General features: G+C 39.5%; 1 protein-coding gene across 1 annotated transcript in view; it reads left to right on the top strand.

Annotated features, from left to right (window-relative positions):
- Positions 1 to 448: 448 nt before the first annotated feature.
- The window catches only part of SMARCA1 (SNF2 related chromatin remodeling ATPase 1), a 41,185-nt gene continuing 15,099 nt past the window's right edge, over positions 449 to 26,534 (top strand). Inside the window, exons 1-18 of the mRNA XM_074915635.1 lie at positions 449 to 588; positions 4,887 to 4,973; positions 8,555 to 8,721; positions 9,671 to 9,771; positions 9,886 to 9,986; positions 10,277 to 10,456; positions 14,681 to 14,836; positions 15,090 to 15,221; positions 15,993 to 16,061; positions 16,819 to 16,928; positions 17,594 to 17,820; positions 18,367 to 18,488; positions 18,875 to 19,027; positions 20,426 to 20,558; positions 21,498 to 21,646; positions 22,244 to 22,363; positions 23,549 to 23,659; positions 23,862 to 23,975. Coding sequence (XP_074771736.1) covers positions 493 to 588; positions 4,887 to 4,973; positions 8,555 to 8,721; positions 9,671 to 9,771; positions 9,886 to 9,986; positions 10,277 to 10,456; positions 14,681 to 14,836; positions 15,090 to 15,221; positions 15,993 to 16,061; positions 16,819 to 16,928; positions 17,594 to 17,820; positions 18,367 to 18,488; positions 18,875 to 19,027; positions 20,426 to 20,558; positions 21,498 to 21,646; positions 22,244 to 22,363; positions 23,549 to 23,659; positions 23,862 to 23,975 — 2,328 coding nt within the window. The 5' untranslated portion in view covers positions 449 to 492. The remainder of the gene's footprint in view (positions 589 to 4,886; positions 4,974 to 8,554; positions 8,722 to 9,670; positions 9,772 to 9,885; positions 9,987 to 10,276; positions 10,457 to 14,680; positions 14,837 to 15,089; positions 15,222 to 15,992; positions 16,062 to 16,818; positions 16,929 to 17,593; positions 17,821 to 18,366; positions 18,489 to 18,874; positions 19,028 to 20,425; positions 20,559 to 21,497; positions 21,647 to 22,243; positions 22,364 to 23,548; positions 23,660 to 23,861; positions 23,976 to 26,534) is intronic.

Genomic DNA, 26,534 nt, shown 5'->3' with positions numbered 1-26,534 from the left:
GCTAGTTTATGCCCCTCCCAGCCAGCGCTGTCTCTGAAATAAAGCGGACGCCCGGGGGCCCTGTGACAGTGCAGTGCATCGTAGCGCTGCGACCCGAGCTACTGCTTATGGCTGTAGCGGCCCTGGCTGTGAGCTTGGTGTCACGGGAGAGGCCAGGAGGCGGCGAGGCCTCTGTGGGCCGCGGGTGGCACCTTGTGCAGCGACTCCTGGGGAACGGCCAGGGATCGGTCCCGGGAGCCTCCCCGGAGCCCTCGCTCCCTCCGCGCCGCGGACGCGGCCCCGCCACCGCTCCCCGCCTCGCCGCAGCACGCGCAGCGCCCGCGCTCGGCGGGAAGGCTCGCGGGGGCCCCTCTGGCGAAGTATCGCGAGACCCGCGCGGGGCGGGGCGGGGCGGGGCGGCGGGGGCGTGGCCGCGCGGTGTTTGGGCCGGTGGGGCCGCCCCCCCGCTCCCCCCCGCCCGCCCCGGTGGCTCAGGCACCCGCCGCGCGCAAAATGGACACCGGCCCCAGCGGCGCCGCCCGCGCAGACGGCGAGGTGCCGTCCACCTCCGCCGCGGCGGCCTCTGCGCAGGAGCCTGGCGCCGAGGAGGTACCGCTCGGGGGCGGGCAGGGGGGGGCCCTGCGGGCGGTGGAGCCTCCGGGGACGAGCGTGCCTGGCCCCGCCGCCCCCCTCCTACAGCCGCCCCTCGGGCCGCGCTGCCCCGGCCCTGAGGCGACCGCCCGGGCCGTTGGCAGCGCGCCGGCCCCTCCGCCGCCGGTTCGTGAGGGCCCGGACGGGCCGGAGCCGCGGCTCGGCCTGCGCGGCGGCCCTGCAGGCTGGCCCCTGCGCGGCCACACCCCCCGGCCCCGCCGTGTGGGCCCGGCCCCCCGCTCTGCCCTTCAGCTCCGCCGCGGCGGCTGCCGCCATCCCCGCGGCCCGGGCGCCCGGCGGTGTCCCGCTGCCACCGTGCAAGCCCGGGCGTGCCGGCACTGGCCGCTCAGGCCGTGCTCCCGCGGCAGGCGGCCGGCCCTGCCCCGCGCCGGCCCCCCGCTGCCTGCGCGCTCCTGCAGGGCCCCTTCCGCGAGGGCCCTCCGTTACCCGTCCCCTGTCCCCAGGTGAAACCGTCCCGGAGCGGGACGGGGACGGCGGGCGTGGGGCTCTGCGGGAGCCGGGTGCTCCGTGGGGTGAGGGCCCGGGGTGGGGGTGTCGCGGTGACGGCTCGGAGGGGTCGGTGCTGAGCCGGTCTGTCCCAGCCCTCACGCTCCAGGGCTTCAGGCTTCCCTCTGCCCGGCCGGAATGCAACCGTGGCGCAGAATAAACCCCTCTGAAGAGCAGGTATGGCTGCCAGCCTCCTCCCTTCAGCCTTTTTTTGGAAAAAAGACTACAGGCTAAGGCACAAGGAATGTAAAAAGTGACGTATTCGGGTATCCTTGGAAACGGAACAAAATTTAACCTGAAGAATGAATCTTACAAAAACTTAGTAAGAATGACGACTGTGTGTCATGTATTCATGAAATATCAGGAGAAAATTTCAGAAATACTGATATTAGTGCAATCAGAATTTTAATTCCAAGTGATGAAAGTCCATTTTTTTTTCTTGTAAAGAGCGCTTGATTCTTTATTTCATTACTTATGTATACAAACAGCTATGAGATACAGTGCAGTGTAATTCTGAACGTTACCTCATTGTTCAGGGGAAAAAGTTTAAGGGCCATTTTTGTATTGGATACAACTTACTCTCCAATATTTTATGCATGTCAACTGATAAAAAGTTGATACTAGATTTTGGAGAATGCCTGCCTGAAAAATCCTTGGAAACCAGTGAATGGTTTCAAATGTTACCAATCTTGTGCTACTGTGTCACGCTGGTCAAAATGTTTCATAAAGCAAACCCCCCACCTTTCTGCTGTTTGAGTTTTTATTCAAAATGTGGAATTTCACATAAGTTGGGCCACAGGTCTGTTACACAGCTACACGTTTAGTGATTCGATCTGCATAACAGTGCTATATAATACAACCTGTTGTGCTCTGTTCCCCTCTCACTGCTTTGCTTCACTAAAAATAGTCTTGTAGTAGTACCAAAGCAGTGTCTTAATGGCTATTTGGAATGTATGTTCACTTTGTATATGCGAGTTAAACACAAAAGGGCTCCTTCTAATTATTCTTAATGCATCTGTTTGAAGATAGGACAGGTTACAAGATTACAGTCAACTAAAGAAGCAGCAGTTCTTAATTCGTGGTCATTTATTTATGTGTTCAAGTGACCTGCCCAGTTTAGGACTAGCTATTGCTCTTACTAGGTAGATGTCTCAGCCTGAAGTTAGTAACTCTGTTTTGGTGAGTTAGTAGAGATTTTAAGGGAAGTATTTTTGATCCTTGGAATACTCAGGGTCTGATATTTTTGAAACTGCTGCATGTTTTTTGTAAGGTGTTTAAATGACACCAGTTTTTGGGGGACTCTTATCTAGGGTTTAATCTCTAATGGAAAACTTTACTTGGGTAGAGACAGATTGTTACCAGCTAGCTCCCTGAGTTAAAAACAAAAGTACTTTTTTGCTGGTTAATTAGTTGCTTGCACTGAGGCTTCTGATCTTCCCATTTTCCTTAAGTCAGCCCTCTAAGTGATGTAAGGTTTCTAGGGTAAAACTCTCACAGATTTGATGAAATATTTTGTGGTTCTGTGTCATATTAGGTACATGATCCGGTTGGTAGTAAGAGAGAAGTATTCTTACTTGTAACAGAATTTAATAATTGACAAGGTCTAGGTTTTTATAACTAAAAACACTATGCAGAAGCAAGTTTGGATATGATGCTCTTCCCTACTACCCATCTAGCTCCACTAGCACAGAGTAGTGAAACTACAGCGTATTTTTTTCCCTTGCAAGATGTGAGGAAGAGAAAGGGTATTGGGATGCATGTGTCTTGTGTTTGTCTCTCATCAATTTTTGACAGTCTTCTGTTCATTATTTCTGATACTTTGGGGCCATCAATGTTTGACAGAAACACTGCAGTAAGGAGTGGGGGCACAGGAAAACTGTTTTTTCTTGAAAGGTACAGTGGAGGATGTGATTGTATAGTGTTGTGGCTGCAGTAACTTTACATGTCAGTTCATTTGCTTCTTTAATTTGGAGTATGTTATTCAGAAATACTTATTTCTGAACAAACTAGATTTGTATGCCACCATAAGTTTTCTTCTAGGGTAATCTGAATAACAATAGAACTGACGTATGAGCCATTTGCCTTGGGGCTTAGAAAGATAATATTGCATTACATTTTACTTGGAAAAGGGATTCTCGTAATATTGAGTTGTTCTGCTTTGTCCGGGAGAAACTTCATACTTACTTAAGGTAGACAACTTTTTTCCAGTAGCACATATTTATGTAACTTATTTCCGAGGGAAGTGAGACATCTGAAATGTCTTACTGTCAATTTTTGTTTCTGCTAAGGAGGAGTATTTTGTCACTTTAATAACAAGGATTGGGCCTGGTATTAGCACTGCCAGTCTCTCTTACTGGAGTGTATGTTCCATAGTAATATATAATGGAGGTGTGAATATATACATACATATGACCTGCTCTTTGGTAGGTTGGTGTAACAGTCCTCTCCTAACATTGTGTTCTGAGACAAGCTGATTGCTTACATGATTGAAGAAGCTGTAGGTGAATAGAACGTTTCTAATGCTACCTGTTTGCAACATAGTCATTTGGCCTTGCAAAGCTGAACTCATGCATTTATAACATCATTAAATTAAACAACTTCATTATACACTTAGTACTGTTCACCTTTGCAGAGAATTATGCCTTTGGTCCAAAAATTTAAAAGGTAATCTCTGACCCCATTGTAGTCTGTTTTTTCTGCTTGACCCTAAATAGTTTAGATTAATTATTATTTCATTTTAATGTATTTATAGTAGGCTGATATTTAAAGTGCTTGTCAGATTAAGACTGCTCTGTTACATTGGCACTGCACTTTGACAGTTTATTCAGTGCTTTTCAAAAATATTTTTATAATTTACTGCATCTCAAAAAGTGTTTTTTTTTTTTAATTGCAGGATGTGCATAAAAAGACATACTTTAAAGACCAAATTAGGAAAAAAGATTCACCAAACATTTGTCCCATGAGTCTCTTTTTTTAAAACATTTTGTCAATATCATGGCTTTTGCCAGCTTTTTTTATATATAGAAATATAGCAGTTGAAGTTGTGCAAACCTGCTTTAAGCTTCCCAACTGAAGACAGAAATGAATCTCATAAACCACAAAAGTCAGCCATTTTTGTTACAGTTTCTTAAATTTCTTTCATTTAGAGGAAATAAGTAGTTCTTTGTTAACTAAGAGCATACCATGCAGTAGTTGCTGCATGGATTGATTTGGCTTAATTTTTGTCTCTTCCTATATATATGGCTAAGTGTAGTTAAACCTGTATTTCCAAATTAACTTGTGATGATTCATCTAGAAGTGAAAAAAATCCAACCAAGATGGAAGTCCCAGAAATCTACAGTTAGGAATTTTACAATTAGAAATCACTTTTATTTTTTTAAAATATCTTTTCAAGATACTGAATTTAATTATGTATTTAAAGCAAGGTCTCTGTAAAAGATTAGACTATCCTCTTTAGTACTTCCTTTCAATGCTTTCAACTCAGATCCTACTGTAGAGATAAACATCAGGTTGAGACAGATCTTCATCTTACATTGTATCTGATCATATCTCCTCTTTAGTTTCATCATGGATATCAAGTTGTGCTTTGGGTGAAATAGTGATTAATGCAGTCAGTTAATTTTGAAATAATTATTTTTAAAAAGTAGCATGCTTATCTTGTAATACTTAGGTTTATTGAGTTTGATATATTTTTACTTTAGTAAATAAAGAAGCTGATCTTTATAAAGTGTTTAAAATTTGAATTCCAGAAAAATGATCCCCCGTTTCAACTCAAGCTTCCTCCAAAGGCAGCTAGGCCTGAAAAAGAAGTTGACCCGGAATATGAAGAGAAGATGGTAAGTGTTTTCACAACAAAATGTCCTGCAGCTTTTTATGACATTTGCTTGTTTGCTTGAACTAGATCAATGTAGTGTCATGGTTTGAGCCCAGAAGGCAACAGAGAACCATGCAGCTGCTTGCTCACTCCTTCCCCCTCAGGAATGGGGAGGAGAAATAAAGCAAAAAGCTTGGGAATTGAGACAAGGACAGGGAGGGATGATTTGCCTATTATGGTCACAGGCAAAAGACAGAGTCATTGGGCAAAGAAAAAGAGCATCAGTTTAATTCAAGCACCCATACCAGCAACACTTAACAGAGTAGGACAGTGAGAAGTATAACCACATCTTAAAAACCCCTTTCCTCCTACCCCTCTCTTCTTCCTGTGCTCATCTTTGCTCCTGATTTCCCTACCTCCTCCCTCACAGCAGCACAGGGGAGCAGGGATGGTGGTTGTGGTCAGACCTGTGGCTTTGAGGAGGGTCCTCCTCAGGGGGAGGAGTCCTCACACTCTTCCCCTGCTCCAGCATGGGATCCCTCTCACAGGAGGCAGTCCTTCAGGAACTTTCTCCAACATGACTCCTTCCCATGGGCTGCAACTCTTCGTGAGTTGCTCCAGTGTGGGCCCCTCCTGTGTGTTGCAGTCCTCCCAGCACCAAGTTATAACAGTGAGGGCTTCCCACAGAGCCCCAGCCTCCTGTGGGTGCAGCCACCTGCTCCAGTGTGGGGTCGCCCCAGGGCTGCAGGTGGGTGTCTGCTCCATCAGCAACCTCCATGGGTGCAGGGCACAGCCTGCCCTCTCCCCACAGGATGCAGGGGAGTCTCTGCTCTGGTGTAGCTCCTCCTCCTCCTTTCTTCCTCTGAGCTCGGGTTTGCAGAGGCAGCTCCCTCACAGCTCCTCCTCACACAAACTCCTCCCAGATTCCACTTAAATACTTTATCACAGAGGTATGGCCACCATCACTGATTGGCTCGGCCTTGGGCAGAGGCAGGTCCGACTTGGAGCTGCGAGAGCTTTGAGAAGTGTCTTACAGGGACCACCCCTGTAGCCCCTTCACCCACCTACTGAAACCTGTGGCCACACACACACAAACCCACTAGAAACAGTAACAAGGAGATATTGCAGGCTGGATGTGTCAGAAAAGAAAAATCAAGGTTCATTTAGGTGTCTAGTCTAGTGAGATGTTTCTCACGGTGGCTAACAGTAGGTGTTCAGTGAAGAATATGACAGCAGAGGAAGCAGGTGGTAATAGTTCTGTTAAATACTGTCTCACTCTTCCAAGTATTTTTGTATGAACTTGGAGGCTGTTTTTATGCTTGTAGTTGTCAGTGGATTTTTGTGTTGTGTTTGTTTTTTTTTTCCCATGGATTTGTGTGCTTGCTTTTTTCCCCCTCTCAGGTTTAGTTATCCACACCCTCCTGTGATAAGGAGTTTCTATTCAATAGCATTTTATATTTAAAACTCTCCCCTTTTGGTTTTGAGTCTGTCTCTGCTAGTTTTATTTGATGACCCCTTGAGTCATGTCAGAGGCCTCCTTAAGCTACTTCTTAAATGAGAGAAATACTGAAGCTGCCAGTTTCTTATCATATAAAAACATAAAAGTTTTAAATGTTGATATGCCCCGCAACATGTATGCCATAACAATGCAAAAGAGGATCTGTCCGTGACACAAATGAAGGGAGCTTGTAGTGCTTTTAGTTCTATATTAAAAAGAAGCAAAAACCAGGAGGACATTACAAGACTTGTTCTTTAATGACATGTGTAGTAAGTTTTTGATTGAAGTTGGTATCTGTATCTTGTTACATTTTGCTTAAAAGCTTTAACATTAAATGGATGCCTAGTAATTACAGTAGAATCTGAAAGGATTGGATACTGTAGAAGCCAGGGAAGAGTATCACTGCTAGATACAGAAAAATTGATACCTACTTGTATGAATACTTAATTCTCAGGCAAAGGGAAGACATACAAGTAAATCTGTTGAGAATGAGTAAATAACTAAATTTGATTTCATAGTAATACATGGGGAATTTACATCATTCCTAAAATAGCATGTTAGTTCAGTTGTTCTAAAGGGCAAAGGGAATAGGTCTCAGAAAAACTGCCTTTCATCAGTTGTGCAGTTGTGAGCTAGACCTTTACTGTTTATCAAGGCATGCTGCTTGTACCCAGCCAATAATTTTGCAGGCAAAATGTATATTGTGGCATTCAGTATAGAACCTTACCCGTTATGGTTAGCTTGCCAAAACCATCATGTATTATTAGTTTAATATAAATCCTCTGAATGGATTTGTTCTTACCCTGTATGAGCATAAACATCCATGTCTTTACTCCCCCTTTTAGAGTTTTTTTCCTAAAAGCTTTGCTTGATATTTACAGTTTATTTGTTTTTCAAGTTATTTACGCAAATGGTCCAATAATGAATGCGAGGGAAAAATAATAGTAATTTTTTTCTAGGAGATGTTTGTAAAGATGTTTATTTGCTGGTAAGTGGTACAATATTAAAAGAAAAGCATTGCCCTCATGTGGCAAGATTTTGCATTGCAAGTCACGTTCATTTTTATTGTCCTTTTTGGTTTGTGTTACCAGAGTTAGAGCACTTTTACTTGCATGTAAGTTATCTGCAGAAAAGCTTTCTGTTGTTTGTATATTTCTTAGAAAGTTTATGGTACAGAACTACAATTTCACTTTTGTAGTTTATATCAAGATATATAAAGAGATAGCACGAAAAATGCTTTAAGTGGTACGCTGTTACATGATGCTTAGAAATGGTGAAGAGAAATTGTTAACAGTTGCATCCTGTCAGATAGCATTTGAATTTTATCATATTTTTCTTAAAATTATGTAATGTCTTTTAAATGTAGAGAAGGATATATGTTTTGCTGTGTTTATGTAGTGGAGTGCATATGCCTCATTGATATGGCAAAAGTGAAATGGTTGAAATTTGAAATCTGACAGCAAAGTTTACAAACTTCAGTGAAAGCAGTACTGATCTGGTGCATCCATTGTTTTAATCATACTTCTAAAAGCAAAGCTACCACGTTGTCTTGGATCAAATCCTGATAATCTTGAAGCTGATGGAAGTTTTCTGCTGACTTCAGCAAGGTTATGATTTAATCCCTTACTGTAAGTCAGAACCTTAGGGTTTTTTTTCTTTTGTAGACAGTCCTTTAAAGCATCTCCTCACAGTTGTTGGTGTGCCATGCAGACTAAAGCAATCTGTACAAGAAAGCCTTTTTTTTGGTTGATTTACTAATCTTTGAGTTTTGAATGGGGATGAGTTGCTGCAATGAGGGTTTCAAGTCCTGCCATGTTTTCCAGATTGCTGTGGTATTCATGAAGGGTCTATGAACTGCCACACATTACAACTGAGTGCCCAAAAGCAATTGATGCTTATCTGTAAGCTGAAAAAGCTTAAGAGCTATTTCATGATGCCTGTAGTCCTCTGAGTTGGCCAACAGTGGGCAGATGGTCTTGTCAGTCTTTCCTCATATAAGTTGTTCTTACGAGTGTTGAATTCTGTTTCTTAATAAAAATACACATTTTTATGAAGACAAGTTACTGATTTTTCTTCTTTTAATTCTCTCCCCACTTTGAAACTAGAAAGCAGATCGAGCAAAAAGGTTTGAATTCCTCCTGAAGCAGACAGAACTTTTCGCACATTTTATTCAGCCTGCAGCACAAAAATCACCAACATCTCCATTGAAAGTCAAGCTGGGACGGCCACGGATGAAGAAAGATGAAAAACAGAGTTTGATTTCAGCTGGGGAGTATGTTTTACTTTTATTTCCTACTTCTTACACTTTCAAACAAATGATGCATTTTAACATATGTACTTAGTTAATAGCTTAGAGTCTGTGTTTTAAGTAAGTCCAGAACTTTTCCTATTAATTGTGCATCATAATTTCTTTAAAAGCTGGTTGGTGTATGCATGCAGATCCATCAGCATTAGCATGACCTTGGGTCAGGAATGTACTTTTAAAGTAAATTTCCTGATTCTTTCCACTTACCATGCTTTGGTCCATATTGTGGAGTGATTTTGGAGCATATGAATTAAATTTCTTTTGCATGACACTGAACTAGTAGATGCACTCCAGAAATGCAGCTGATGTGCTCCCATTGCTAGTGGACATGTCAGTGGGACAAGAGTGGAGTTAGACCAAGTTAAAACAAGGCCATGTGCATGTAGTGTGGATATGGGATCCTCAGCACCACTCAGCACCACGCTCCATCAGTCTGGCTATACTAGTAAAGCAGGAATAGCCTGCATGTAGTGTTTCTGAGGGGTCTTCTAATAACAAGCAACTAGTTTTTGGAATGTTTACAGAATGGCATTTTCTATTTTATAAATTTTGTACTTTTTTTTTTTTGAGTGAACATGTGATACTTCTGAATGGTATAGTTATCAAGTAATTGATTCTAAGGCCACCACTGATGTGTCTTGTATTTCTGTGTTGCTGATTAAAAAGCACCTTAGAGAACTCAGTGTTTGTTGTCAGAGTACGGTTGTGGCTCTGGAGGAGAGCGCTTCGTATCAGCCTTTCTAATCAAAGCTGGAATGAGCCATATAATAATAACAGGATATGATTTTGCTCAGGGTATGAGAATGCACACAATTTAGGTCAATGATTGTTTCTGTTAGAATTTGTCTGTTTTGATTTTATAGTCAGTGTTTTGAAATTACTTCAAATAAACATGAATCTTGGATTCTTTCTTTAGCTATCGTCACAGGCGCACAGAACAGGAAGAAGATGAAGAGCTGTTGTCAGAGAGTCGAAAAACATCTAATGTGTGTATTCGATTTGAGGAGTCTCCTTCATGTAAGTATTGTATGACAGTTTTCTGATTGCTCTGATGTAATTAAAGTCTGAGTAGATCATAATTAAAATTTTCTACTTAGTATTTGTCTACTTAGAGGAATCTTACATTTACAGATGTGAAAGGAGGAACACTGAGAGATTATCAGGTTAGAGGTTTGAACTGGATGATCTCATTGTACGAAAATGGTGTTAATGGCATTCTGGCAGATGAAATGGTAAGTAGTAATCTTTTGGAATTTTTGTGGTAATTACTGAGCAAAATTCAATGTTTAAGTGACTATAGTATTTAATGTGTATGCAGTAGTATGCATCATTCTACAACAGTTAGATTATTCATAAGTGGAATTGTAATGCACTGAAAAAAATTGTATTGCAGACATTTGCTTGTAGTTTTTTTAAGCAGCTGAAGTGGCAGAATTATATAGCAGGAAAATTGTTTGAAACTATTTCTGTATGTTATTTCATTTCAGCAGGTTTCTTTCCCCCCCTTTCTCTGTCAATGCAGGGTCTCGGTAAAACTCTGCAAACAATAGCATTATTAGGCTATTTGAAGCATTACCGAAACATTCCTGGGCCACACATGGTCCTCGTTCCAAAGTCAACTTTACACAATTGGATGAATGAATTCAAACGCTGGGTTCCATCTTTACGTGCTGTTTGCCTTATTGGAGATAAAGATGCCAGAGTAAGTGCTCTACATTTCAAAGATGTACGCATTATTTATCAAAAACTAGCATATGGATATGTGGAATTCTTCCTAAGCTACTTCCTTAATTATGGTATTTTTCAGTAATCTTTAGCTATATTAGCATTGAAAATACAAGATATTATGCTGATATCTATGAGAAAAAGATGCAAATCAGTAGGTGAAGTAATAGACTGGGATCAAACTACAGCTGTCTTACCTCTTTTTCTGTTGTCTTCCTCTGACTTTTGCACCTTTTTTTCTCTCTTCCGTGTTTGCATTATGACAGTGTTTATTAATTTTCCTTTATTGGTCTCAATCTGTTACCTCTTTCTTCCCCTTTTTTAGGTGATTTCACCCACTCTTTATTTGTGTCTTGTGTCCATGCTTCGCCTTGTAACTAGGATTCTGTTGTAGGTCTTTCATAGTGAAGGCCTTAAAATAGATATAGGGTGGTTTTCTAACTTGCAAGGGATCAATGAGCTGGATGTTCCTGTGAATTCTGTGGCTTCTCATATGGATTGTATGGCTGCCTGTTACTGCTTGAGTGTAAGAAGGGTCTACAGAGGGATCTGGATGGGGTTCAGCAAGGCTCAGTGCTGGGTCCTGCACTTGGGGCACAACCAGCCCATGCAGTTCTGCAGGCTTGGGAAGAGAGGCTGGAAAGCTGCCTGGTGGGAAAGGACCTGGGGGTGTTGCTTGACACCAGGGTCTGAGTGTCTGAGAACAGACTTAAGAGGAGTGACTGAGGGAACTGGGGTTGTTTTCACAAGTGATAGGACAAGAGGATAGGGCCTCAGGTTGTGTCAGGGGAGGTTTGTGTTGAATGTTGGGAAAAATTTCACCAGAAGGATTATCAAGCACTAGAATGGGCTGCACAGGGAAGTAATTGAGTCACCATCCTTGGAGGTATTTGAGACATGTAGATGTGGTGCTTAGGGACATGGTTTAGCAGTGGACTTGGTAGTGTTATGTTAATGGTTGGACTCGATGATTTTAAGGGTCTTTTCTGACCTGAATTATTCTGTGATTCTCTGAGAGGAACTGCTGGTTCTGCCAGTGAGTTGGACAGTTCCCTCTAGTGCTATAGTCTTGACTGTACTGCCCTTTGCAGATTTGTTTGAAGTTTGATAATATTTGTACCACAGTGTGTTCATTACTAGTTCCAGGAATGAAATTAAGATTGTGTTGAAGGGAAGTGTGCACCTTCACTTTGTACTTTCTTTGCTTTTAGAGTATCTTTGAATTGTCATAACTTTTAATTTCCTCATTTTCTACTTCTGTAGTGGCTAAAGCACCTCTGAGCTTACATTTGCGTTTGTGAGTCAGTGCATAGTGTTGTACAGAACACTTCTTTATTAGGTAGCTCTTCAGGGCCATGGACTTGAACTGTTCTGTCAGCCCTAGTAGCTGTGGTGATCTTATCGTACTAAGTAACTTTTTTGGAGACCTGCATGTGTGGCTTTTCTATACAGTGATATTCTTTCATGTGAAAGGATTAATATGCCTAGATATGTATCCCTTAAAAAGTAGAGATGGGACAGAGGGGGAGATCTTTAGGAAAGAGAGAAGATGGGAGGTTACATGAGTAGTTTTGAAAGAGTTTTTTTGGATTGTATCTTTGGACTAGTTAGTTTAGAAGGTTTTTTTCTGTATTGGTAGTAGGTACTCTATCTAAATTCATAGACTTATTGAATGGTTTGGGTTGGAAGGGACCTTAAAGACCATCTAGTTCCAACCCCCCTGCCATGGGCAGGGACACCTTCCACCAGCCCAGGTTGCTCCAAGCCCCGTCCAACCTGGCCTTGAACCCTGCCAGGGAGGGGGCGGCCACAGCTTCTCTGGGCAACCTGTGCCAGGGGCTCACCACCCTCACAGGGAAGAATTTCTTCCTTGTATCTGATCTGAATCTCCCCTCTTTCCATTTAAAACCATTACCTCTCATCCTATCCCTACACTCCCTGATCAAGAGTCCCTCCCCACCTTTCCTGTAGCCTCTTTAAGCACTGGAAGGCCACTCTAAAGAATCCCTGGAGCCTTCTCTCTTCTCCATGCTGAACACCCCCGACTCTCTCAGCCTGTCCTCACAGGGGAGGTGCTCCAGCCCCTCGATCATCTTTCTGGCCTCCTCTGGACCTGCTTGAGCAGGTCCATATCCTTCTGATGTTGGGGGCCCCAGAGCTGGACACAGCACTGCAGGGGGGGTCTCATGAGGGTGGAGTAGAGGGAGAGAATCTCCTCCCTTGCCCTGCTGGCCACACTGCTCTGGATGCAGCCCAGGACACGGTTGGCTTTCTGGGCTGTGAGCGCACATTGCTGGCTCACAGTCAGTTTTCCATCCACCAATACCCCCAAGTCCTTCTCCTTGGGGCTGCTCTCAATCCACTCCTTGCCCGGCCTGGATTTGTGCTTGGGATTGCCCCAGCCCATGGGCAGGACCTTGCCCTTGGCCTTGTTGAACTCCATGAGGTTTGCACAGTCCCACCTCTCCAGCCTGTCCAGGTCCCTCTGGATGGCCCATCCCTTCCCTCCAGCGTGTGACCGCACCACACAGCTCGGTGTCGCTGGTGAACTTGCTGAGGGTGCCTCGATCCCACTGTCCATGTCGCCAAGAAAGAAGTTAAACAGTGCCGGTCCCAACACTGATTCCTGAGGATGACACTTGTCACTGCTCTCCACTTGGACATAAAGCCATTGACTGCAACTCTTTGAGTGTGACCATCCAGCCAATTCCTTATCTACCCAGAGGTCTGTCCATCAAATCTGTGTGTCTCCAATTAGAGACAAGGATGTCATGCGGGACAGCATCAAAAGCTTTGCACAAGTCTAGGTAGATGATATCGGTTCCTCGTCCCTTATCCACCAGTGCTGTTACCCTGTGGTAGAAGGCTACCAACTTCATCAGGCAGCATTTGCCCTTAGTGAAGCCATGCTGGCTTCTGCCAATCATCTCCTTATTTTCCATGTACCCTAGCATGGTTTCCAAGAGCATCCACAGGCCTGTAGTTCTCTGGGTCTTCCTTTTGTCCCTTTTTAAAAATGGGGGTTATGTTTCCCCTCTTCTAGTCTGCGGGAACTTCACTGGGCTGCCACGACTTCTCAATTACAGTGGATAGTGGCTTAGCCATTGCATCTGCCAGTTCCTTCAGGACCCGCAGATGCATCTCAGCAGGTCCCATGGACTTGTTCACCTTCACGTTCCTTAGATGGTCTCAAAACCGATCTCCTACAGTAGGCAGTTCTTCCTTCTCCCAGTCCCCACCTTTGCCTTCTCTGTCTTGGGTGGTGTGACTGGAGTCCTTGCTGGTGAAGACTGAGGCAGAAAATTCACTGAGTACATCAGCCTTCTCTGTGTCCCAGGTAACCAGGTCTTCCATTTACTTTTGGAGAGGGCCCACATTTTCCCTAGTCTTCCTGTTATCACTGACATACCTCAGAAGCTTTTCTTGTTGCCTTTGGTGTCCCTGACCAGATAGAATTCAATTAGGGCTTTGGCCTTCCTAACCTGAACCCTGGCTGCTTGCACAGTTTCTCTACCTGTTCTTGCTTCCACCTTCTGTAAACTTCCTTTTTGTGTTTGTGCTTCTCCTTGTTCATCCATGCAGGTCTCCTGGTGTTCTTACCTGACTTCCTCTTTGTTAGGCTCATCGCTTCTGAGCTTGGCAGAGGTGATCCTTGAATGTTAGCCAGCTTTCTTAGGGCCCTCGTCCCTCCAGGTCTTTATCCCGTGGTCCTCTGCCAAGCAGATCCCTGAAGAGGCCAAAGTCTGCTCTCCTGAAGTCCAGGGCAGTGAGCTTGCTGTGCACCCTCCTCGCTGCTCTAAGGATCTTGAACTCCATCATTTCATGGTCACTGCAGCCAAGATTGCCCTTGAGCTTCACACTCCCTGCCAGCCCCTATTTGTTGGTGAGAACAAGGTCCAGCATAGGACCTCTCCTCGCTGGCTCCTCTATCATAAAAAAATTATACTGGAGTAAATACTTAATTTTGAATAGAAAAAAAAAGTATTTTGCTTAACCTCAGCTGATGATCTGTCTGTGCCTATAGTACAAAGGATTGAAGGCCTTTGTTACAATAAATTTCAGTTATTGAAAAGATGTTTCAAGGTTGTCTTTTGTATGCTAGTTTAGTGCATCACTAATGTTAGCTGAGGTAGATTTCACTGAATTCCATATAAATTGTTCATATTTCTAAGTGTTTATTAATTCAATTGTTCTGCTTTAGGCTGCTTTTATCCGTGATGTTATGATGCCTGGTGAATGGGATGTTTGTGTTACATCATATGAAATGGTAATTAAAGAGAAATCAGTCTTCAAAAAATTTAACTGGAGGTACCTGGTAATTGATGAAGCTCACAGAATAAAGAATGAGAAGTCTAAGGTAAACCCAAAATTATGTGATACTTTGAAGATAGTTTGACATGAAAGATTCCATTTGATTTTAGCAGATTTTAAGTGTTAGGTGTGGTATTTTTTTAAAAATATAAGCTGTAGGCTATTGGGTGGTAAATATGAATTTCAAACATAGCTCGCTATCTTTAAATTTATTTGACATAATTTCAGGTTTCAGAAATTGATTAAAATTATTATGCTTAAATGTACATGATGATGATAACTATTTGTTGTATTTCTAGCTGTCAGAGATCGTACGTGAATTCAAAACAACAAATCGATTGCTGCTTACAGGAACTCCTTTACAGAATAACCTCCATGAGCTATGGGCATTACTCAATTTTCTTTTACCTGATGTCTTCAATTCAGCAGATGTAAGTTGAGCTTTGGCACTACAGTCTTGTTCTTGTTACTTTGCTTCTCAGGCTGCTACCTTCAGAAGAGGAGAATGACCAGCCTAGTAAGAGACATATGATGTGGAAGAGCTGGATTCAGTAGAACCTCTGCATATTACCTAACTTTAGACTACTTTTTTTTTTTCTCTCTACTTAGTTAAAACAGTGTGTTCTGTTAACTGCAGATAAGGCCTCAGGCCAGTAATAGCAAATGTAATAGTTCAAGTAGTTCAAGAATTATGCAAAGTGGAACAAAATTTGGGAAAGCAATGCAGAATGAAGAATATGAAGCATCCAAACAGGCATAAGTCTTTTTTCATTTAGAATTGGAGTCATCTTTCTTTTTTACTGTTAATGTGTCTTTGTACTTGTATTGCTTGCTTGCATTGTTTTTGCTCTGTTGTCCATCTCATTTACTTAAGGATTCTGTTTTCTTTTTCTTTTTTTACCTTCTTGCCCCATCATTACATAAGCACTAAGGGGAAGAACTTAAAGACCTCAGTGATGAACATGGAAAACCGTTGTAAATTAAGCAGCATAATAGTATTTTGTCTGCAGAGTTACTCAGCTAATTGAATGCTATAATGTGCTGGGGAACTGGCATGGAGTTGCAGACTGATTCTTCTTTCACTCATAGTCATTTGCCTCAGGATTTATGCCACTCAGCTGGAGTGAAAGAGAGTCAATATGTGTCTGTTAAAACTACAGATGATAAACTGTTCATATCAATTGTGCTGTTTCTCACCGCAGGATTTTGACTCATGGTTCGACACTAAAAATTGTCTTGGTGATCAGAAACTTGTAGAAAGACTTCACGCTGTAAGTAATTAAAGCTATAATCACTTGTCCTCATTAGATTACACAGTGTAAAAAAGAAAACAGATCATTTCCCCCTTCATTTTGAAGTTGAGAAAATGAACATGAGGGTATTTAGTTACAGAAATGCACAGCAGAATTTTCATGATGGAACTTATTATTATACATATTGCTTTTTGTAACGTTACTGTTTAAAGCAGACAAAAATCTATACATAAAGTGTGAAAAAGAAGAATTTTGAGATCTTTTTGAAACCATTTATTATATTGAGTAGTATACTGATAAACGTCATGCTAGTCTGAATAAGGCATACCTTTACTGTTGTTTTACTGTGCATGAGATAAGACATTTTTTATCACACAGTTACAAAACAAATCAGAAGGAAGTATAACGTACATTGCTTATCTTTGAAATGTTGGTGTATTTTGTATATGCTGCTATTAGAAATGAAACAGAACTTATGTTAAAAGGTAATAAATAGACTTTATAAGCTTATGGGATTGGCCCTTGCTCAGGATAACAACTGGGATGAACATGGCAATCTTTATACAGTGTTACATATTTATGTGTGGACTTAGTCAATTGGTGGATGACTTCATTTTGCAGACTTTAGCAGAATTTTTCTGAAGGAGTCACCATGACAGCGATAGATATTGATTAGTTCTGAATAAATATCAGATAATTGAATCTGTTAATTTTTCTATTTGAGTCAATAAATTTTATAAATTTATGTCTGTGGAAAAACTCTTAATTTTTCTAGGTTTTGAAGCCATTTTTATTACGTCGCATAAAAGCTGAAGTAGAAAAAAGTTTGCCTCCAAAGAAGGAAGTAAAAATTTATCTTGGACTCAGCAAAATGCAGAGGGAATGGTGAGTTACTTACATCAAAGTAAGATTCTTTTCTGATAAGAACACTACAGCTCTTCACACTATTTTTTTTTTTTTTTTTTAAAATCTTGGGGTTGCATGTTAAGACAGTCAGATGGAGAAGCCTATTTATAGCTGTCTTTGGGGCTTTTTTAAATGATGCACAAGTTCCAAAGAGCTCAGGAAGGGTAATGAAAAGGAATGGGAGGAAGAAGGCAGAAACTTCTTTTCCTTCCTTAATTTTATTTGGAAGAACATATGCCTGCCAAGTTTCCTTCTTTGATCCAAGTATGTATGCACCAGTAAAAGTCTGAGCTGAAACTGAAATAAAACCTTGAGGAGCCACATATCCAGGAGAGATGTGAGGAAAGGAGTCAGGTCAGGTAGCAGCTTCAGTCAAACAAATGAGATCTTTAATCCACTTCCTAGTCCTAAAATGGAAGTATAAGATAACCCAGTGAATGACAGATCATTGTCACTCACAGACAAAATAATAATAAGTCCTTATTATAAGTCAGATGTTTTCATAATAATATAGGTCATTGTTACAGAAACAGAGCAAACTCCCACATCCAAAAATAAGTAATTGGGATATTGCAGGGTTTCATTCATGTTCTAAATGACAATTAAATACTGAGAGTTGTTCAGAATTGCCTGTAAAACTTCAGGTATACAAGGATCCTGATGAAAGATATTGATATCCTGAATTCAGCTGGGAAAATGGATAAGATGCGTCTGCTGAATATTCTGATGCAGCTGCGAAAATGCTGTAACCATCCTTACCTATTTGATGGTGCTGAACCGGGCCCTCCATATACCACTGACACACATCTCATCACCAATAGTGGTAAAATGTTAGTTCTGGATAAGCTGCTAGCAAAACTCAGAGAGCAAGGTGAGTACTGTATATGAACAGTAGTGATCTGAATGCTTGTTGTAAGTAAAGCTACCTTTCAAAAATTGCATAGATTCGTTCTTGTCTCTGCTCCAGTGAATTCATTTGTTACTTTCAGTGAAGTTTTTGTTGAAAATCATTTCACATGGAAAAAGGAAGTCTTACAGGAATGATGAGGAAGACTAATAATATGGAGAAGTAGAAGGAAGGAAAGAGGAGAGCCTCTGTTTTGCTGTCTTTAAGAACATTTCTGATGAAAGCATTAGATTTTCTGTGCAGATCAGTTGTCAGCTAATTATCTTACCATGGCTTTAAGTGTTCTCTTTCTTCAGTTGTGTATTTTCCCTGTATAAATTAGCGAATAATTTGTCTTGAAGAGCAGTTATATTAATACCAGAAAAGTAACTCTGGAAGAAAGACTGACTTGAGTAAGTTAGACAGAGTACAGAATATTTCACATGAATTCTTACTCATGCTTCTCATGCTGTGAGACGATTAATGTGAAAACATAAAACCGATGACAAAACCTTCTGTGTTTTCTGTTAGGTTCCAGAGTTCTACTTTTTAGTCAGATGACTCGTTTGCTGGATATTTTGGAAGACTATTGCATGTGGCGTGGGTATGAGTACTGTCGACTTGATGGACAGACACCACATGAAGAAAGAGAGGTGAGAAAGTTGGATATAAACAAGAAATGTCTTTGTTTTACATATTAGGTTAATAAGTTATTATTTACATATATATAAGTGGCTATATCATTGTTCAAAGTAAAGCAAAAATGCTACAGTTCAAAAAGGCTGCTAAGGATGTATGTTTTTCCTAACTAAAGTCCACAGTAAAGCAGATTTCATTTGTTCCTCAAATGACAAACGTAATATTTTGTGGACTTGGAATGAATTTTCCCACCTGTGGAAATCTACAGTTTCTTCTATAAGAAATGGGGTTTGGTATGAAGATTCAGTAAACTTAAAAGAAACATTATTGAAAAGCCACCAACATATTGGAAGCTTGTTTGAAAGCTCTGATACTTTAATGACCTTTTTTTTTCTTACAGGAAGCAATAGACACATTTAATGCTCCCAACAGCAGTAAATTCATTTTCATGTTGAGTACCAGAGCTGGAGGTCTTGGAATTAATTTGGCAACTGCTGATGTGGTTATTCTCTATGATTCAGATTGGAACCCTCAAGTAGATCTGCAAGCCATGGTGAGTTAACTCCATAATACACATTTGTTTGTTAAAGTTGTCATTGTTCTATTTTGTGTAAGTGTTTCCTGAAATTGTGTTTCTGTTATTTTTATTTACTTTTTGTATTTAATACCAGTAAACTAAGAAATAGAATAAAAAGGGCAGGAACAGAATTGTGGACAAAACTGTAGATTTGTCTCTGTAAATATCTGCCTTAATCATTTTCATAATTGAATAAGATAACTTCAGTCAAAATACTGTATCAATATTGTTTATCCATAGCATTATTCTTAATTTTGTCTTTCCAGATGACAGTACATGAATAACAGAGGGCTGTTTCCAAAATAATAGCAATGAATTAAGAGCATGCAGCTTTATATTTCTCCCTTTTGGGAAGCTTATGCTTTTGCAACCCACTTTGTTTCTGCATCTGCATAAGTGTAAAATCATTTGGTGGTGATGCCAGAGGGGAAAAGACCCAAACTTACTTTTGGGTTAAACATACTAAAATCTTCTCTGAGTGCTGAATATAAAAAAAATTAAGTCTATAATTTGTTTGATATGGAATAAAAATCACATGATCCTTCTTGCATGATTGGGGGGGAGTGGGGTGGGGTTTTTTTATGCTCTTAAACACATCAAATATTTACTGTGAATAACTTACCCTTTTGATATGCATACTAACTACCAATAGCAGAGTGATTTCCTGGAAACTGAGTAGGATTTTCAGGAAGAAATTAGTATTGTGAAGGAAAGTAAAAGATTTAACAGCTCATGTTTAAAGGACAGTCAGAAAATCCTGGTACCAACAGCCTGAAGGCCAGTTATTTAACTTTTTTATTTAAGAGGGCAAAATAATATTTTTATTCATGTTTTCCAGAGAGAATACACACAAGTTTGTAACAGATAAGTAAAGTTTGTTAGTCGTATAACCTTATTTGCTGTGTATTGTACCTGTACTACGTGAGGTGCATATGATGCTTTAATGTAGCTAGCTTGGGAAACTACAGTATTGAAGCTGTGGCTGCGTGGACTTTGCCCATGGAAAGAATATGCTCAAGCCAGGGATGCCAACGTTTCAATACCAATGTCTAGTGAGAGAATTAGTTTGAAAGCAGTGCAGATGTGTGGTATATGTATGTACTGTTGTGTGTCCACTTCCCAGTTGACAGACCTTTATCTGCATTTAAAATGAGGTAAATGCATTTATTACTGTTGAATGACCCAAACTCGAAAGGTGTAGTAGCCAGATATAAGTATTACTATATTGGTTTTATGTTTTTATATGCTCTTGAATAAGCAAGGAACCAAGAAATACATGCTAGTTTCAGTCTGCTGTTTCTGCTATATAGCGAGCTAACTGTCTATTGCTTGTGAGTTTATGTTGCTGAACACTCATTGATTTATGTTTGTTAGGATCGTGCGCATCGTATTGGTCAAAAGAAACCAGTACGGGTGTTTCGACTAATCACTGATAATACTGTTGAAGAGAGGATTGTAGAAAGAGCTGAAATAAAACTGAGACTGGACTCTATAGTTATACAACAAGGTATCAACTGCTATATATGTTTGTCTGCAACAGAATTGTTCAGTCCCTTAAAGTATGGGTTAAATAACTGTACAAATGTACAGTATGAGAGAAAGCAGGCCTTGTGTATAATATCAGTACACTAAAACAACCTAAAAAACTATGTTACTTGTTCAGCTGAAATGTTTGAAGAAATTCTGTTTTCATAAGTAATGTGCACATAGACTTATACTAAAACTGTAAATGAGGAAAGCAAACCACAGCTGAATAGATGTTATTGGTTTTTGTGTTATGTTAAAAAGGAAAAAAAAAAGATAAAAACAATTATATAGATATGCTTCTTAGCACATAAAAATTCACTGAACATTAAAATTGCTTTGTGTCTTTGTTTAGAAGCTCTGAAGAATAGTCAAAAACTAAGGTTGTCAGCTAAGTTGTGAAAGTTGGTTGTATTTTCAAAAGGGTGGGCTACTGAAAGGATGATGGTCAAAATTTTGATGGTTTGTGAAGAGTTGAGATGGTATAGGTGAAATTTTGGGACAGAAATTAGAATTTTGGGAAAAATACTCAGAGATTTGAGTTGAAATCAGTGAAGTGAGTGTTAAAAATCTAATGACTTAATGTTTGTTACAGAATATTTTATCATCTTTTAATCTTGAAATAAGATACTGATGTTAAAAGTTCAGCTAACTTTGTAAGAATAAGATCTTAAAATTTGGATTATCAGAATGTGAAACATTCTTTTTTATATTTATCTTGATCCAAAGTTGTTATATTTTTATTTTCCCTGAAGTTTCTGATTTCTGTTTGTTTTCAGCTGAAGTGAAATGTCATTTTTTTATGTATGGTTCTTCTGTTTTTCCTTTCCTATTCTGCCAGTGAACTAAAAAAATCCACTGTTTGCATTGTCCTGCTAAAACTCTTGTATTATAACTTTCAACATGTTTTTGCTAATTTTAGGAAGGCTCATAGACCAACAGTCTAACAAGCTGGCAAAAGATGAAATGCTGCAGATGATCCGGCATGGAGCCACACATGTTTTTGCTTCCAAAGATAGTGAGCTTACAGAAGAAGATATAAACACTATTTTAGAAAGAGGTGAAAAGAAGGTTAGAGGACAGTTTCATGTGGAATTTGAAATGTGTCAAACATTAAATATATGTGCACAAAATAGAAATGAAATTTGATTATGTAAATCTATTTTCATGACTGTTTGTTACTTTACTATTTGTAAATGTTTTAAAACATGTTAGTTTGCAAGGAGTAGAATTAGTGAGTTATAATTATTTTCAAAGTTTGGGATGTGTGCACTGTATCTTAAGCACTGTTTATTTTGTGGCCTTTTAGAAAGATGTAAATTTTATGCCAACAATTCTAATAGACACAAAAAGTTAATGGAAATTTATTAGGGAATAGGTAGCTCTGTGGAAAAATGCACTACCATTTCAGCTCCAAAGAGCTGGGCATAAATTTAATTTAAATTTAAAAGTTAAATCGTACAGTTTGTAGGGCTATATCCCAGCATAATTAATTTAATGGAAAGTCTTGGAGTCAGATTGTTCGAAATTGAAAAGCACTATCTGCGTCTCTCATTACAAGAAAAATGTAAGTAAAAGTTTAAAGCAGAAAAAGACATTGAGAGTGTTTTAATAATGATAGGAAAGATAAAACAGTTTGAGCCTAAAATTATCTGCCTGTATTTTTAGACAGCTGAAATGAATGAACGACTGCAGAAAATGGGGGAGAGCTCCTTACGAAATTTCACTATGGACACAGAGATGAGTTTATACAACTTCGAAGGTGAAGATTATAGAGAAAAACAAAAGGTAATTTTTCTTAAAGTCTTTAAGACTTTAGAGGTACAAGCATAAAGACCATACTAGAAAGGTTATGGCTATAAAGGTTATTTCAGAGAACTAAGGAGTTGTTGAAAAATTCACTTAGCTCTGCAGAAGCATCAATATTCTGAACTTTTGTTAAATTAGGTTTCAGCCCCACTGTTTTTCTTCACAGTGAAATCTGATAATATTGGTCAAATTTTATCCTTTTTGAAGTGAAAGTACTATGTTGCATCCCACTGTACTGCTACAGCCAGTATTATTTTACTGCTGCATGAGAGGAAAAAACGGGCCTGATAATGATTTTATATGTGAAACTTGGACTTAAGTCTTTTTTGCGGTGAAGGTTTTAGTCATAAGTGTTAATGTGAATTGTCTGTACAACAATTTACCTAATTATAGAAGGATCATTATTACTCAGGGTCCCATAATGTTACCTCTACAGCTCCGTTTTGTTCGGGACGTACAGTCAAGATATTCTTAAGGTCTTATCTGGAATCGGATATGTGAACTCTTGTTTGTTAACTACAGAATGCCCTTCTAACCCAGGTTTCCTATCAATTTTGAGTAAACATTGAGAAAAATATTTAATGAGAATAAGGTGGAGTGTGTGCATATAAAGATTCTTTTTTCATGTTGATGATTTCCTTAAAAGAAGCCAGCTAAATATGTCACAGTCTTGAAATACTGCTTTAGCACCTTCAAGTAATCTAGTTAAGACTAATTTGCTGCTAATGGATTTTTTTTTTTTGCCAATGTTGTAGCCTCTGTAGAGGTTATTCATTGTGATATTTAGAGGAGAAGCAATTAATTCATATCACAAGATAGTATAGAATTCAGAGCCCAGGTCCCCCATCCTTCTGTTGTATTTTGGTAGATGGAATCCTAACCTTACTCAGGTGTCTGAAGTAAGTAGAATACTGTAAACGGATCTGTCTGTGGCACTGCACTACCTTATTGTGTATTATCTTCCAGGTGTTTAAATATGTGTTATAATCAGCTATAATTTCTAGCTTATTTTTGGACTCTGTAGTATCCAAATCGTTGAGCACAGTCATTAGTTTTGACATGCAAAAATACATTCTTGTTTTGCAGTGCACGTTGAGTCATCATTTTTGTGACTTTAGGAAAGCATAGTTACTTTAATATCCTGTTATTCTATTTTGTGTGTAGCTGAGCATGATGGAATGGATAGAGCCTCCAAAACGAGAACGCAAAGCTAATTATGCAGTTGATGCTTATTTCAGAGAGGCCCTACGTGTTAGTGAACCAAAAGTTCCAAAGGTAAGATGTTGCTAAGTATGGAAGGATTTTTATGTTGTTCTACTCTTTTTCTCCCCCATTTCATTCCCTGCTCTCACCCTATACTGCTAATAAAATGATTGGATTTGCAAAGTGCTAGGTTGCCACTGCTGCTGAATTATGTCAGTTTAATTGCACAGAAATCAAGCTTATATGATGTTAATGTATCTGTGTGTGTTTGAAGGCTCCACGACCTCCAAAACAACCAAATATTCAGGATTTCCAGTTTTTCCCACCACGGTTATTTGAACTTCTGGAAAAAGAAATTCTGTATTATCGTAAGACAATAGGATATAAGGTAATGCGCTTTTTTCCTCTTCAAATTAGTGAAATATATTTGTATTTCTCTTTGCAGATTTACCGCAACCTTGACAGTAGCTAAATGAAGTAAATGAGACACCAACTAGAAAATATATCATTCTGGACTTATTTTTTGCAAAGTGCTTCTCATTATGAAGGAGATGGCTTAAAACCTCTATTCTCCTGTTTCTGTTCCACTGTGGAACAGAAAAAGTAATCTGTAATTCCTTCCTTCCTTCATTAAAAATTTCCCATTGGTGTAGCTTTTTGTTTTGTGGTGGGTTCCTAACAATAAAATAGAGTAGAAAAAAAAAGACAGTTCTGATGCTTCATATACTTCTCAGAAACAAGTGTGATATGTGGTCTAAGGTGAGAAAATAATGTTTGCCTAATATAAGATCACTTTCCAGGGTATGATTTTTTTTTTTTTTTTTTTTTTTGTTATAGCTTTTGTATATCTTGTGCAGAAAGTAAGGTAATACTGAAGTTGACTTTCTGTTGCTATCAAGGGAAGTAAAGTGACACCAATTTTCCTTGCATTTTACTGGGATATAAAACATGTAAAGATGTGGAAAAGTCTGAGTGTATTACTATTACAAGAAGAAAACCAAGCAACAGATTTATCTTTTTTTTTTTTTTTTTTTTTTTTTTTTTTCCCCCTACTGTGCCTTAACTGAATCTCTCCCTCTTTCCTGCTGTTGTTACTGGATAAGCAGGGAACACAGATTCTGTTTTGATGTTTATTTTCATTACTTGTGCCAGTATTGGCTGAGTAAATCAAATGGATCCCCTACTTCCAGACATGTAACTTACTTTAAAAAGGCCCATGTTTCATGGCAGGTTGCAGCAAGAAGAAATCACATATAAAATGTGTTGGAGGGCATAAACTTGTCATACAAAGCAATGGATAGGAAATTGGTGTTGTGAAAGAGTAGAACTATTATTAGTAAAATATATTTTTAAGAAAAAGCAGAAGGTGTCTTAAAATCTAGTTTGAAGCCAAAATAATTTTATGTGGATGGCAGGATAGAATTAAGATAAGAATTAAAGGAAGTATAATTAGCTTAGGGAAAGAAATTATTCAATTAATGCTCAACAAATAAGGATGAGAGAATTGCTAATGTTGACAATATACATGTAAAAAGAGAGGTGTTTCAGTCCTGTTAAGTCTGTTAGACTGGATAGGTCGAACATCTATACTTGTTATCTTACAAACTTAGTGTGGCTGTTTGCTGATGGTGAAAGTGATAAATATGATTTTGTTCTGCTTTGAAATGTAAGTATAACTTTCTATCTGAAGAGAGTTTATTATTAAAACTGAAGACTGCCATAAACAATGCCAGAAGTTATCAGATAGGTAGAGACCAAGCTTTATGTATCAGTCTTAAACCACCAAAGCCAAGAAAATTGCTTAGTCAGATGTTAAGAACAGCTCTTAATTTCCTTTGTCTTTTGCTGCAGAAATATGTAAGGTCTACAAAATCTTGACCGGATACTGGTGTTTGTGACTTGGTTGCAGTTGTGTGGTATAGAATTGCAACACACAGTTTAAAGGTCACAAATATTAAATTGGTGTCAATGTGGAAAGGGACAGATAAAATTTTGCTGAGCCTTGTTTACATAATGTTGTCTGTCTGGTCCTTGCTTTGGCAGCGTGCATAGCTTGATAGTAAACCTGGCAGAACTTAGTATTTCATTGTAGTTACAAAACCTTATACACTGTTGGATGTAAGAGAGCAGGTCCTTAGCTAATGAAAAGTGCCCTTAAAATCAATGAACTGTGATAGCTGACACTAGGTGAGGCTCTGCCACTTGGTATCTCTAAGTTATTGTGTGTAGAAGTGGTGGGTACAGGGCATAACAAAATTATAACAAACATTTGACAAAATCAAGTCCTAATTTTAGGGTTTAAATAATAAGATTTGAATCTAGGTAAAACACGTTTGGTAACTCATACAGATCAGTGCTTTAATATTTAATAGATGGAAAAAATGTGTTTTACCACTGACATGTATTCTACAGTATTTTACACTGAAGTTTCTCAAAGTGAATAGGACCCTTTTGTTACTTATAGGTCAAGGTAAACTTTGTATTAAGATCTTGAAACAAGGAACAAGCATAGATAAACGGCAGTATTTTATACATCACCTTGCATGGAGGATATTTTCAATTTTGCAACATTTTTGTAAATGCTGATGACAATATTATGGTAGTTATTTTAAAAATTTTTATAGTTGTTTGGTTTGGTTTCTTCAGGGTAGCCAATGTGTGGTGTGGTATGTTTTTTGTTGTTGTTTGGGCTTATTTTTTTGTTTTGTGACAAGAAATGCTTAGTGGGTGTGGACTAGGGAGAGTCTCCATCCCCTGCTAGACGCAGGATGAAACATGGTAACAAGTGATGATGAAAAGGCTGAGGTGCTTAATGCCTTCTTTGCCTCAGTCTTTAATAGCAAGACTAGAAGGACTGAGGGAATCCAGCCTCCTCAGCCAGAAGACAGAGACTAGGAGAACGGCCCCCTGCATTCCAGGAGGAGATAGTGACCTGCTGCATCATGTA

The sequence above is a fragment of the Athene noctua genome, chromosome 11, assembly GCF_965140245.1.
Source record: "Athene noctua chromosome 11, bAthNoc1.hap1.1, whole genome shotgun sequence".
Lineage (NCBI taxonomy): Eukaryota > Metazoa > Chordata > Aves > Strigiformes > Strigidae > Athene > Athene noctua.
This window is presented reverse-complemented; position numbering and strand designations above follow the sequence as displayed.